The sequence below is a fragment of the Typopeltis vanoorti genome, chromosome 9, assembly GCF_054136105.1.
Source record: "Typopeltis vanoorti isolate ZY-2024b chromosome 9, IOZ_Tvanoo_1.0, whole genome shotgun sequence".
Classification (NCBI taxonomy): Eukaryota; Metazoa; Arthropoda; class Arachnida; order Uropygi; family Thelyphonidae; genus Typopeltis; species Typopeltis vanoorti.
In genome coordinates, this window is record NC_143557.1 from 123,747,369 (window position 1) to 123,761,914 (window position 14,546).

Below are 14,546 nucleotides of genomic sequence, written 5' to 3' on the forward strand. Positions count from 1 at the left end.
CTGAGAAGGCTTGTACGAACCAGCAGAACTAACTTCGTGTGTGTGCAGCATTTGACCGAAGCATTTAACGAAGACTGTTCCTGACCCAAATCTCAACGAACTATGCGAATCTCGGCATACGCATTGTGTATTGGCCAACATTTCTTGACAAGTTTCTCTACTTTCATTTATTCTTATCCATTTAAAATAGTTCATCTCCCCCTACTGTCTTTATTTCAGTAACTTTATTAGTGATACGGCAGTAAACACAAAATTATTCCATATAAATTTTCTCTCCGTTGAGAATTCAGCGTGAAAGAATTGTAAAAAAATATACAATGAATATGTTCTTATTAGTATTAGCGTCATTTATCAATAAAGGTAGTACATACAGCTAAGAATTTAGGTCAGAACATTTTAAATATATGGTTCACACAAACCGCAATCGATCCAAACAGTTACTGTGGAGACGGTTTAAGCCAGGTACAAAATTTCGATATAGTGCGAGTGATAGAAGAAGCCTATTAAATTTGTCGTAGGTAGATTTTTGGCAAACACTTAATGAATTAAACTGTTTTCTCCAATCGAAATGATTTTAAGTGACTGATATTTAAAATTACATTGCTGTCCGGACATTGTAACACAATAACTTATTTACTGTATTCTATCTAATGAATCGAAGAATATGCAATAGCTACGAACTTGAATATGAAAACTCGCAAAGATATATTGTATATGTGAGTTAGCTTGTCTGTAGTCGCGGAAGCTTAACTCTAGATTTAACACTATATACCGTAATCTATTTTGTCGGTATTCTTAATGATTTTTATGAAGAAGGATATGACTTTCACATTCTTTAACTTCGCTCTTCGATACGGGACACGCATGCCTGCAAACAAAGGAGAGGCACCTATTGGTCATAATCATTTCAAACATTCCTTGCTTAATTGGGAAGCGATCATAGAATCAGAGGTTACATTCCAATTTAAATATTATCAGCATTGAGAATATGAGCACACAAACTGAACCTCAATTTTTTTGTATTTGAAAATTCTTTTCGGCCCTACACAGTATTTACGGGGTTGTTAAATTTAAAGAAAAAATTAATTCAGCAAGTTAAAATATACCTTGCAAACTTATGCATATTATTAATATTTTTTTTAAAATAAGTTTGGTTTCTTCGTCCGTGATTTAGCTTAATCTCGAGAACTAATCAACTCGTGAAGAGAAAAATCGTCCAAAAATTCTTACCTGATTTAAAGAACGTTTCACTCGAAGGTAAGGGATAAAAATAAACAGAGTTCGCGCTTGAAGTCAAGTTTGAAAAAATGGAGAACCTAAAAAATATCGGTAACAGTGCGGAGTTATTTATTCGCAAACATTTACAAACTTCTTTCCCCTTGCGACTCAACAAGAAACAAAAATCGGAATTGCTGCAAAACTTTCTTTCAGGTCTGCACAAATATTCTAACGCTATGGCATACAACAAACGCTTATCGCTCTTTCGTGTACAAAGAAATCATGAGACATTTCTTCTGTCTGCAGAAGAAAAAAAAACGAAGAATGACTTATGACATGAGCTGATTTTTAAAGAAGAAAGATGAAGGTGATGCTGCTTTGCGGAAATACTCGACATCCTAACAGGAAGGGGTGTGACTAGTTAAATAGTCAAAATCGAGTAAAAATAGCAGTAAAAGCTCAAAGTTTGATTAATGTAATATTTATGAACCCTACCACTGGGTGAACACTAATGATTCGGAGTGGATTAAAAATATTTACAAATAAAAAAAAAAAAAAGCATACAGATGGGCCTGCGTATCTCAGTCGGTATAGACGAAGCCCTTTGGTCGGAAAGACGTGGGTTCGATTCCCGTTCAAGAAGTGAGGAACCTTTATGTGGACTCTTTCGACTAAAGGTGAGTTAGCCGGTCTCATACGAAGGGTTTTTTCCACCCTGAAACTCGGGTGTTTCGCCCCCCAGGACAGACAAACCGGCCCCGTGAAAACACGCATCTACAGACATAGGACACACCGGGAGATTCGTGAAAAGAGCTTAAGACAAAACAATGGCATACAGAAGTGAAATTTCCAGCGCTGACAGAACTTCAAAAAGTGTTGGTAATACGTTAGTTAGGTGGAGGTTAGGTATCCGCTGTTTTTGGCTTAGCGCATATTAGACTATATTATGGCTGTAAAGAATGGCATATAATAGTCTGTAGTAACGATCGTGCTGTAAATATATCCGGAACGGAAGGCACTTAAAAATCAAATTAGAGTGTAAATCCATTTAATAGGGTTAAATTAGGACACAACGAACAATTCATTTGATAGTACAATATGCAACTAGCATTATGCGAGTGTTCGTAAACCAAAAAAATACAAACCTAAACTCTAATTACTGAATTAAGAAGACTGTAATTAATACATTTATTATTAAGTGATGGGGAAAAAAAGCAATAAATTGAACACCTATGTTATTTTTATATGTCATAACTTTTATAGGAATCACACCCACGAAGAGTTATGAATATTTTCGTTATATTTAGTTGAATTAGATATCGAATTCTCGTGCTGTTTGGTTGAAAGACTCGGGTTCAAAGGGGACGTGAAGATCGAAGGATTTTTCACAGTGAGCTAGCCGGTCTTATGCAGAGGTAACTTGGTTCTTTCACCTGAAAAATTGGGTTTCTCATTCCGTAAAACTGAATAGAATTTCACTCGCATTTAAGATGGATATAATACACTGACCTGATAGCTTCAGTTCTTCGACAGTAATTTTAAGCAAATATTTTGTTTTAGGGACCTAATTATAGCTTTATAACTTCAACTCTCGTATAAGCAGGTTGGTCTAGCACTGGAAAACAATAATCGTCCGCCACCTTAACACCACAACTCATATAAGCAGGATTCGAACTCGCAGCTTGTTTAGAGAACGGACATTATTCACTCGCCAGTCAGGCTGGTATGTACCATTTCCCAGTAATTAAAAAAATTTAAATTAAATTATAAAATACAAGATAGGTGGATCTACTCTTATAAGCTAGAGGAAGTCTGCCGATAAACAACATTTTAGGAAAATTTTCTATTTTAAACATTTTAAGTCTTTAAAATGCCTTATATTTATTTATTTATTTTTAGCCGGCAGTAATGACTTCAGCTAGACAAAACTTTGAAACATGATTATTTTAAAGGGATTCAGCGAGTTAGTTATTAAGTTTGTATGATTATATTAACAACTTGAGATTGCATTATAAGCCATTCGGATCATTTGCCAAGCATTATAATTCATAGAAAAACAGACTTAATCATATCAACCTTTTTCGCTTTATCACAAGCCAGAAAGCACTCACGGAGATATTCTCTCACATAGGGCGGGGAATGAAGAGAGAAAAAGAAAGAAAGAAAGAGAGCGCTCATAAACGTGTGTTGCCATGACTGCAGCAGTCCTACGGAGCATACTTTCCGCAAGCGTACTATAACGATCAGTGGGAATTATGAACCACTCTTGTTTGCATGTAATGAGATCCTTGGACAGTTGTGTATCGGACTTCCCTTGACCTCACCCTACGCTCCGGTTCAGCATGGCTGAGATCGGAGCTCTGTGGAGGTCAGTCAAGAGTGGTAACGCTCATGTCCACAAGCCACTCAGTTACAGCAGCAGCCTTATGACACGGTGCATTGTCTTGCAGAAACAGACAATAGTCAAATCTGTAAAAACGCCACAAAGTAAGAAGCATTGCATTGAGCAGAATGTTCACATACCTCTCGGAGTTCATTGTTCGTGGCACTACAAATAGAGGTCATAGGCCAAACCAGGAAAAACAGGGCCGTACCATCACACTGCCACCTACGAATTTCATAATACGAATTACCAGAGTGCGTAACCCATATTATGGGTTACGCACTCTGGTAAGAGAAGTTCACCGGGCTTCCGTCGCACCCTTCCATCTGCTCAGTAGATGGTATTGCTTGATTTGTCGGTGCATAACACAACTTTCCAAGCTTCCGCGTCTCACTGCACACGCGCTTTGCGCTACTGAAAACGACGCTGCATGTGTTGATCCCAGTAATCGGGATTTGCATATTGCGATCTTACCATGGAAATCATGTTATAAGCCTCGGTTCTGAATGTTTTTGTGCAGATTCGTGTTCCAATTGATGTCCGGAACTTCGCATTGAACGTGTCAGCCGAGGAATGGCTGTTTTTACATATTATCCTTCATAGCAGCGTACGGTCACGTTCGATGAGTATGATGGGTCGTCCACTGCGGGTAGCACTTACACTTGTCTCCTTGCACTTACATCTCAGTATGGTGTCGCTGATTGTTGACCTGGGATGGCCCAATTTGTCAACAATTTGCCGAACAGATAGGCCTGCAATATGGCATCCTATCACAATGCTTCTTTCAAACTCCGTCATTTCCCTTCTCACAGCTATTTCACCCGGACACAGTTGCACTGACTTCATATTCCTCCAATTTATACTAGCTACAAACACGTGACTCGTTACATGGCACGATGCACCTTGACCAATGTGATGTCCGTTGACTTCTTTCCAAACAGTGTATAAGTTCGTCGTCTTCACTGCGGAAGGACTGTGGTCTCTTTCCCTCAGTATTAGAAATTCATCCAGAAGCTTACTTAGCAAATATGTTGTACTCATTTTGTTCTTTTGCTGAGATGAAAATCGTCCACCCGCAGAGGTAAGACTTCGTTTTGGAAGGCATTATATGGAGAGATTTTGGTGTGGAGAAAATTGTAATCATGCAATAATATATTTGATATAGTATGACAGTTCAAGTATAATAACTGGTGTCATTATTTGAGTAATGATCTTTTAAATATCTTTTACACCTATTCACTATTACCATATGTGCATTTAGTTCTACGATTGCGTTTTTAATTAGGACTTCGCAATATACTTTGAAACGCTTAAAACACTGGATAGTTTTCATGAGCTAGAGCGAAATTTCACGTTTTTTTTTTTTTTTTTTTTTTTTTTATAATTTCTAGCATTCTGTAGATTACCTCAATTTTATACCTGCATTTTATGTTTACAGCCAACTAAACATTTGTAATATCAGATAAGTCGAATTAGAACAAAATGATGCCATGATCACGCGATTTCTTTCAAGTATTGAAATATGCTGAACGTTTTTATCGATCATCTTAGTGAGTAAAACTTACGCGAGTTTAAAATACGTTTTACCATTGATGTTTTAATCGAAATATTACCTTGATGGACATGTGATTTCTCCATGACTGCAGGTTGTAAAGAGTCCAGCTATTCCTGTCTTGAGCATTTCTTCTCCATTTTCTTCCAATTTTCTTGATCATTGGGTCCACCTTAAGGTCTTCCAGATTTCCTTTTGGTGTCTCTCGGATACCAATTTATTACTCTGACTGTCCACCTGTTGTCTCTCATTCTGGCGAGATGTTCTGCCCATCTACTTTTGCTGTTGTGGATTGCTTTTATTACATCGAAACATAGGCCCTTGCATGTAATTTTAGTTTCTTTTCATGCTGCTCAAAACGACCAGATGATAAATAATGTTTTTCTCCTCCTGCACAAATTTAGTGCTAATTAAAAACGTGCCATACATCGGAGAGACGTAAGTTGTTACGTTTGTATGGCACGTTTTTAATTTGCCCTAAATTTGAAAGCTATATTTTGGAAACTTGATTTGCGAGTGATAAACGAAAACTAAATTGGGAACCCCTTTAACTAAGATATTTGTGCATATTGACGCTACAACTATTTCTTTTCCTTTGCATTCTAGGAAACATGTATTTAAAAGGATCCAGGTGAATTGGAGTGGGGGAAGGATTTGTTGTACGCAATTTTTTCGTTTGTTAGGCCCTTCCTTTGCCTTATATCAGCAACCTGGGAAATATTGTTTCGTGCATTAATAAAAAAATAAACAAAATTTTGTGGCAGCTTGAATTTTTTCTAGGAATTTTATTGTACCAGAATAAAGGTGACAGTGAAAGTACGGAAAATTTGCATAGAATGCATCATTGTTTATATGTATTGACGATTGGAATAATAATAAGATACTGCTTATTATCTCGCCCAAAAAAATATTAGAAAAACTTCATACATATTAAGATATTGGATGGCGAAAAGATTAAACAAATAAGGAATCTTCCTACAGAGTTTAAAATTAAGTTCTGCTCTAGAGTAGGATTTCAGTAAACAAGTAATTTTGCACTTATGAAAACCTCTTTCATCTTTGGTACCACGTGAAGTAGCTGACTTGATTTAAAAAAAAAAAAAAGTAATCGAGGTGGAAATGCATAACCCATTACATTCTAATAATGCATCCTTTACTCATCCAAGAATTTATCGCAGTAAAAAATTGCTCTGTACATTTTTTTTCTGCAGAGCAGTACCTTAATAAAAGCAACGTAAGGGATGTGGAAAATGGAATAAAATAGGGTATATTGATGTATTGTTTGTTCATCGTGGAAGAGAAAGAATTCTCTTTTTATTGCCATAAACCTTAGTGGAAAAGCGAATTCTGCAGAAAAGTTTTTTTTAAGTCACGAATTTAAAAGCATATATCAAGAGTTACATTTCATAACTCATAAAAGCACTTTGTTTCATTTGTGATAATTTATCTCGCGCTGTTTATTAGACTATCTTAAAGCATTCCATTAATAAATCACGTAAAACTGTTATTTTACATAAAAGAAATTAAGTAGCCGTTACTTAACAATTTAAAAATAAAATCTATACTAATGCATGCTTTTTTGTTCCCTTATTGTAGCAGAATAAGTTACTTGATGGCATTTGGGATAGGTGATTTTTTTATCGTGTTTTATATATTTCAACTCTTCTGATAACTTCATAAAGCTCTTTGGTTGGAAAGGCCAGTGTTCGAATCCCTTTGGAGACACGAAGAACCTTTATGAGGACGTTTCATTTGACGTTTCATCGGGATTTTTCATCCCGCATCTAGCTAAGACCGACCAGGAGTACACACGATATGTACACACACACTCGTATATGAACATAAGGCTATCACGTTATCCTATAATTAATGGATTATTATTATTATTATCGTTCTGATATCCATTCATTTTTTCCCCTTCATGACACAAAAGAAAAGTGTATGCCCTTCTTTGCTTTAAGTAATAAAATCAGTAAATGAAATCTATTTTAAATCGAAAGTATCTCCTTACGCAGTTTATTTCCCTCTTAAACATGAATTGAGACACCGAATATAGGAAATTATGAAACACTCAAACATTCCCAAACAACATTCCATTTCGCCATTATACTTTAAAGTTAAGAAATGATGAATCCGTATTGTAATAAAATAATCGAAGAAAGCCAGAAAATTTCTTACAAAAAACATCCTTCATAATAAATTCAATACAATTCCTTGATCTTCATCATTAATTATATCTGAGTATTCTTATATTTGAGGAGGGATAGATTAGGACTTGAAAACATCTACCAATTTTGTACATCAATTATTAAACAAAGTAATGCGTTAATAGAAAGACATACGTTGAAACTGAATAGGATTAACTGTCCTATTACAGCATTAATTAATATCAAAGAAGCCACTATGGAGCCTAGTATGCAAGTGCCAAATGCTATGTAGTAAAAGCTGTCTCAACTGTATCTAAAAAGTAGCACTGGAAAAAACCCAGTGCCCTTTTGGAAAATCCAGCAATCGAGGAAGACGCTTAGACGAGGGTACAGTTTGTTGCCCCCCCCCCCTAAAATAAAGACTGAACATAGAAAACACACGAATGCCTTCCTAATTCTAAACTTTCCAAGAATGATGCAGTCAATGTTTTAATTCCTTGTAATCTCACAAACCCCCCCTACGATTGCTCCGTCGATGACGTCATCAGCATAATCAGCAATCAACTACCTCCTTGACATTCTCAATAAATACGCCTTCTACAGAACTGCAGTTCTTCCTCGAAACAAAACAGTTAAAAGATTGTTGTATTCAAGTTAGATGAATTTCAAGGGACTCAAAATTTTTTACTGTGTATCACTTGTTAAATGTTGATTGCAAATCTTTGTAAACACCGAGGTAGCTTCCAAATACATGCAGTTAGGTTGATGAGGTAATTCGGTTGCCCTTGATTAAGCTGAGCAGGTGGTAGGCGATAAAGGTAGCATTAACACTGTGGTAGGTAAAGTCGGTGCCAAAAACTCTAATAGTAGATACATTTCAATACATATCTCACAGAGATATTAAAAAAAAAGGAAATAATTCTTTCATGTTTTGTCCCTATAAAAAGACAGTGGGGGAGGCAGAGATTTAGTTACCGTGATAACTTAACAAGCAGCGATAACCCCTGGATATTAGCACATTTGGACCAAACGATAACGATCTAGAATTCAAGAATTAACATTATTATAAAATTCTCCCAAAAAGTACCACTTGCATTCAGGTCTAGAAAAGCTAGAAGACATACGTTCAGTTAGTGAAATAAAGTATATGAATTTACCAGAACAGCTTCGAAACGTTCAATAACAGTTCAGCTAGAAAAAAAGTTTCCAAGAAACTCAAATGCTATTTGGTCACGTCATGGAACAGAAACACATCCCGATTAAAAAGAATTCTCGCTTGTTGTGTGTGTTCAAATTTTTCTCCTTTACTCCAAGGTGTATATAAAATTAAACCTCGTGTCGTAAGTGCTAGAATACATTTCATTTAGTTTAAAAAAAAAATCCGAATTTTGGTTATATTCCTACCATTCTTTCTCCTACCTACTTCACAAAGGATTCGCTGTTTCAAAAAGTGTACATACACGACCGGCTATTCACAGTAGAAGTTCGAAAATCTAAGGGCACGCAAAATGTGTTTCTCCCATCCCCTTATTGTTCAGTATATTTTTAAAGCTTTTTTAAATCTTTAATCTCTCTCCCATGACTAGATCGGTTGTGTCGTATAGAAACTTAAAATTTTATTTTATTCCTTTTTAGATTGTCATAAATTTTAGTTTGATGTTTTACGTGCTCCAGCATACGCTGGATGTGATATGAGCTATACGGTACTGTATATGGTGCAATCGGCTTGGTTTAGTATTACGTAGCATTAGTAGTTGCCATTTTTATTTGATCTTTTTCTTCTGCTTATCAGTGTGTGGTTATAGCTGCTGGGCATTATTATCATCAGAACTCCACCAAGAGACATAAGTTCACCTAGGACGGCAATGTCCAAAACTGTACAAATTACTCAGTTGGTACATTCTGCCTGACAAATTTAGATATAACGCTATTACTAGTGGTAGTTAGGATTGGTTTTAATACATTAATGCCCCATAATGCCGGTCTAGTTGACCGATTGAATAGCTGCCCGCTCAAGCTGTGGGTTCAAATCCCTCTGTTTCATGGATAGTTGTGAATATTCTTAAGTGGTAGATATTTTTCGTAACCGAGTCCACTATCCTTATTGGCTTTCTGAAGTGGCTTGAAAAAGGTTCCGAGTTTGTCTAAGGACTTAGATTATTTAATCCTTACACCACATAAGAATACCAATGTGCGATAGATTTACCCTTTCCTGGGTGTCAAACCTGAAGTATTTTATTAAAAATTCAAACTTACTATGGGACTAGCACCTGATGTTGGTAATTTACAAGTTCCTAACCCATCTGAAATATGGAGAGTGTATATGAATGAAGATAACTCTACCGGTAGATCAAAAAGTATTGCATCATAAGGCAAATTGGCCAAGATAACACACGCAATTTACAGACAAAAATACTATTGGTGGAGTGAAGGATGGCGGTATATGTTTGGCAGGCTATTTTGGATTTATGGCTGAAGCAACTACGGCTATGAGCTCAATATATTGTCTGTAAAATACGTGTGTTCTTATAGCCAGTTTGTCTGCTTTCCCGAAGGGAAACACTTCTGCATGTGTATGAGACCGGCTAATTCACTTGGAGTTGAAAAGTTCTAATAATGGTTATTCATGTCATAGACGTGATATGAACCGAGCTCTGGCTAACTAAAGCGCATTGTCGAAACCGGCGAGTTGCGGAAGCTCGCGTTCTGTATAGTTGGTGGATTAAGTAAGTAGTGGAGACGGTGAGGTGTGTGTGCAGTAGAGTAGATTTACTCTCCTTGGATGAGTCCTTCGAAGTATGACGTAATAGTGATAATATTCGTGTAAACGGATATAGATATATAGCTGCAGTTACGCAACACTCCCTTTTTTTGCCCCACATTGATGATAGTAGATTAATGTGAATGCCGAGAAGAAAATATAACCACGATGTATAGTATTTGCTTACAGATGCATCAACATTTAATTTAAAGTCTGTGTTCTTACACACTGAAAAGAAATATTCCTCTGTCTATATGAAGGAATCTCAGACGTCTCATGAAAAAAGGCTGAGCGAGCTCTCTATGCCTCCATAATGCCATATTTTCCAAAACTGCCGTTCTTTAAAGCAAGCTCTATATAGCATTTGTCGTAGATGAAGCGAACATGTCGAAATTTGATGCGGTAGCCGGCGAAACTGTGACTATGATATCATCAGTGATGGTCTTCAAGACGGTAAAAGAATTTTATAGGTGACTATTTCCTTTAAAGGATCGTGGATCCGTATTCTAGAGAGACGGAATTTCGGTCCTCCATTACTAAAAGTGGTGGTTTCCACCACCGACTAAAATGTACTGTCTAAAAGACAGACATTCATAAAATATTCATGACAATGGGAATTTTGCATTTCAAAACATCAGCATCGTTGCCCAAGAGTATTATTTTACTTCGAATACGTTTTCCTCTCGGACAACCATGCTGATAATTTGCAGTCTTTTAATAGAAACTATGCCATTCCGTTACGATATTTTCAGCCGTTGTTGCGAAAAATGTTTAAACCGAAATATCGTTTGTAAATTACTATATGAAACAGTGAACCGGTCTCCACAGGAGTCGAATGTGAATTAATTAATCTCATGATTAGGAGGATTTCTCCTCAGAAAGTGGGATTTTCAAATTCATCTCAAAAACGCAAACCGGTTAGAAAAACATTCAAAATTAACACACGTAATTCTTCGACTTTATAGCATTAGTTAACAGCTTCAACCGTAATTCAAACCAAACCTGAGATTTGCTTCTTAGAATAATCTTAGAAGAAACTCAGCAAATGAAGTATACGTCAGAATTTTTGAAAACTTTCTCTGTTTACAACTGGCCAAAAACAATCGATTTAAGTCTTAAAATTGACGGAACGATCTGTTCTTGAAGGGATGCATTTATACTGGAGATTCTCTCCATCATGCACGCAGTCGCTCCCATTTTATACATCTTGTGTAAACTATGCATTCTTTCAATCTCCAAACAGTAAAATAGTTTTGTTTCTTTGATATTAAAAGACGAATGCAACATGTTTCTTGTCAGCAGTAATCTGCTTTCATCGTTCGCCCAAAGACTATTTCCAAAAGTTCTATGTTCGAGCTCCTTACGCCACAAATATTCTTTTGCGTTCGGTGCAAGGAACGAAACTGGCAGTATTTTAGTGCCTTGGTATGTGAATCTCTCGGGGTAGTGTTAGATAAATGAGAATTGCTAGCTATTTGACTATGTTTTGGTGTGGTTTGTTGTTTTGTTTTGCCATAGCATCAGCTTTCGCCCCTTCCCTTGTGACATTTTTGCTAAAGCAACTTTCGGTATAAGCATCTAAGAATAAACAAAAATATCTGTTCCTGTATCGAAGCTAGGTGATTTATCTCACTATCTCAATGTTCGTGTAAAGGGGAGGGCAGCATGCTGCAATAGGAGACGGTCTTAAGAGATCGTTCTTAACATTGGAAATATATCCATCATCAGATTTGATTTTTTTTATTGGTAAAAAAAAGGTCCACAAGATGGCATTTCCACAAACGACAAGCCTTGTTTTCTTTTTCTTAAAGATCGTTCACTTTTTTAAACTGATAAATGATATAGGGATTTCATTACATATATCAGAAATTTTACGTAGAGTCTGTCTGTCGCACACTTAAATAATGACTTATCAAATAGGATCCTAGAAAAAACGGAATTAAATGTGTCATTGGTTTGTCGCTATTATAGAGAATATGAATGCTATCATTTAAAATTATTTGCAAATTTACTTTTGTTTATAATTAGTCTGATATTTAACGGGTTGATGCAAATATTACATGAGTCTAGAAAGTACAATTAAATTTCTGCACGGCATCTCGATATTCATAATCCCTCCCCCCTTTCTCCTTACACACGCACAGTGCAAATTAACTTCAACTGGTGTGTCATCGGATATAAAGTAGTACTTTAGAATATATTAGATATTAAAGTAGAAATTAGTAATTACTTGACGCTACCACAGTTCATGTTTCTTGAATCTAAAGTCCTTGACACTGTGCACCTCATTATGCTCTGTTTTGTATCCTTATATTTTATTTTATGTGCTTGTGGCATGTAGTATTGTGCAAGTCTCTTGGCATGCTTTGTGTTTATCTGTGTGTCTGATCGCATTCAAGTTGTAACGCTCCTATTTTTATTTTGTGTGCAGATCCCGCCAGGATTCATAATACACACATGAGTTATGAGCAAAGTGGCAGTACGATGATGTTCTTTGTGTAACTGCTTAAGATGAATAACAGCGCCATTCCTTCCTTGGGGGACCACTTATGGATGGCAAGCATGTTCAGCAATTCGGGGATCGTCAACTATACCCCTCAAGATATGATGCACTTCTACGATTATCCGAATCCTTATTACGGCGACGAATTGCATCAGTTTCGACTTCATTATGTGCAGCTTCACGGGTATCTTGCCCTTGTTGTGTGTATCTTCGGCATCGTCACCAATGTTCTCAATGTTATAGTTCTAACCCGCAAGGAACTCATTTCTCCTACAAATGCCATCCTGACAGGACTTGCAGTGGCTGATATGTTGGTAATGGTGTGCTATCTTCCGTTTGGCATTCACAACTACATTCAGCTAGATTTGCCAGAAGAGGCGAAATTCTCGTATGGCTGGGCTGTCTTTACTCTCTTCCATGCGCATAATACTGTGGTATTTCATACTATTTCCATCTGGCTCACTGTAACACTTGCTATTTGGCGATTTCTCGCCGTCAGCTTCCCTGCCAACAGTAAGAAATGGTGCAGCATGTCACGTGCTAAGTGTGCCATAATTAGTACGTACATAAATTGCCCACTTTTCTGTTTCCCACTTTATCTGACATTCACCATCCACGAAGAGCGCTTGTATGACATTGTGACCTACAAAGTTAACTTTAGCTTGATTGCTCAGAAGCACAATCGACTCCTGACAAAGATAAACTTCTGGATCTTCAGTGTCCTGACGAAACTGATTCCTTGTATTGCCCTAACCGGATTGAGTCTCGGTTTGATCCGTGTTCTTTACGAGGCCAACCTACGCAAACAGCGTCTTAAGAACCGCGTGGAATGCGACAGATCATGTGATCGTACTACCCGTATGCTGTTAGCTGTTCTTCTGTTGTTCCTCATCACAGAGTTTCCTTCCGGTATCTTAGCACTTCTTAGCGGAATTTTGGGGAAAGATTTCTTTGACAACGTCTATATGAACTTTGGAGAACTGATGGACATACTGGCACTCATCAACAGCGCAGTTAATTTTGTTCTGTACTGCTCAATGAGTCGACAGTTTAGGGATACCTTTGCTCAGTTATTTACTCCAAAGATCGTGTCTCACTGGATGTCAGTGCCCACCGAATCCAACACATGCGCAACAACTTGCGTGTAACTAGTACAAGTCTATTTTAAACAAACGCCTAAAGGTGAATCTTTCGTTGTTCGGAGTATAGTGCGAGGGATTTAATGCAGTGGTTACAACTTGTCTCTATTAACACGTTGTTGCCATTGTTTGGGGCTCAGTAAATCCCTCTCACTGACTCTGCTGTCTGAAAAAGAAAAAAAAATGGTGGCAATTACTGTAATTATGTTGTGAATTAAAGTGTTTAGTTATCTCCTCAAGGAGATGAGTTCACGAGGCATTCTTATTAATGAACCGTATAGTTAACTGCATTATCAAGATGAGATAAATTCGCTGTTTTTATGAAAAAACATTCTAACTGCAGTTGCTTCATTAGTGTTTTGTTTCTTTAAGTATCTAATTATGAGGGAAGAATGTTTTACACACACGGGAAAAGTATTGTGCTTATAAGTCTTCATAAATGCTCGAATAAGACAAAGTTTACTAATGATTCCACTTATCCGAAATTTTGCTTTTTTATTTCAAATTGTCCTCATCTTTCAGAAAGAATTTACAACTACTAGTAGTATCTACATTTTAATGGTATAGCGTTATATGATCCAAAATCATTAAAATATATTTTTTTTTTCCGGAATCACATGCAAGTCGCATTCTCTCGCTATTATGATCTACTCTTACTGGGGAACAGCGCTCATTAAGGACTAGTGACTCATACCATACGTATGCTGAATGCTATAACAAACTTTTTCTCTCCTTTATAACAGCTGCCACGATGATATGTTGTCAGATTTAAGTTGGGAGGACGACCTTCTTTACAGCTATATCTAGCAATTCATTCTGCAGGTAGGGGTTGTTTTAATAAGC

General features: G+C 36.7%; 1 protein-coding gene across 1 annotated transcript in view; it reads left to right on the forward strand.

Annotated features, from left to right (window-relative positions):
- The window catches only part of LOC150103498 (G protein-coupled receptor dmsr-1-like), a 71,061-nt gene extending 57,119 nt beyond the window's left edge, over positions 1-13,942 (forward strand). Inside the window, exon 2 of the mRNA XM_090397525.1 lies at positions 12,493-13,942. Within this exon, the coding sequence (XP_090253651.1) occupies positions 12,573-13,712 (1,140 nt within the window). The 5' untranslated portion in view covers positions 12,493-12,572 and the 3' untranslated portion in view covers positions 13,713-13,942. The remainder of the gene's footprint in view (positions 1-12,492) is intronic.
- The last annotated feature ends 604 nt before the right edge of the window (positions 13,943-14,546 follow it).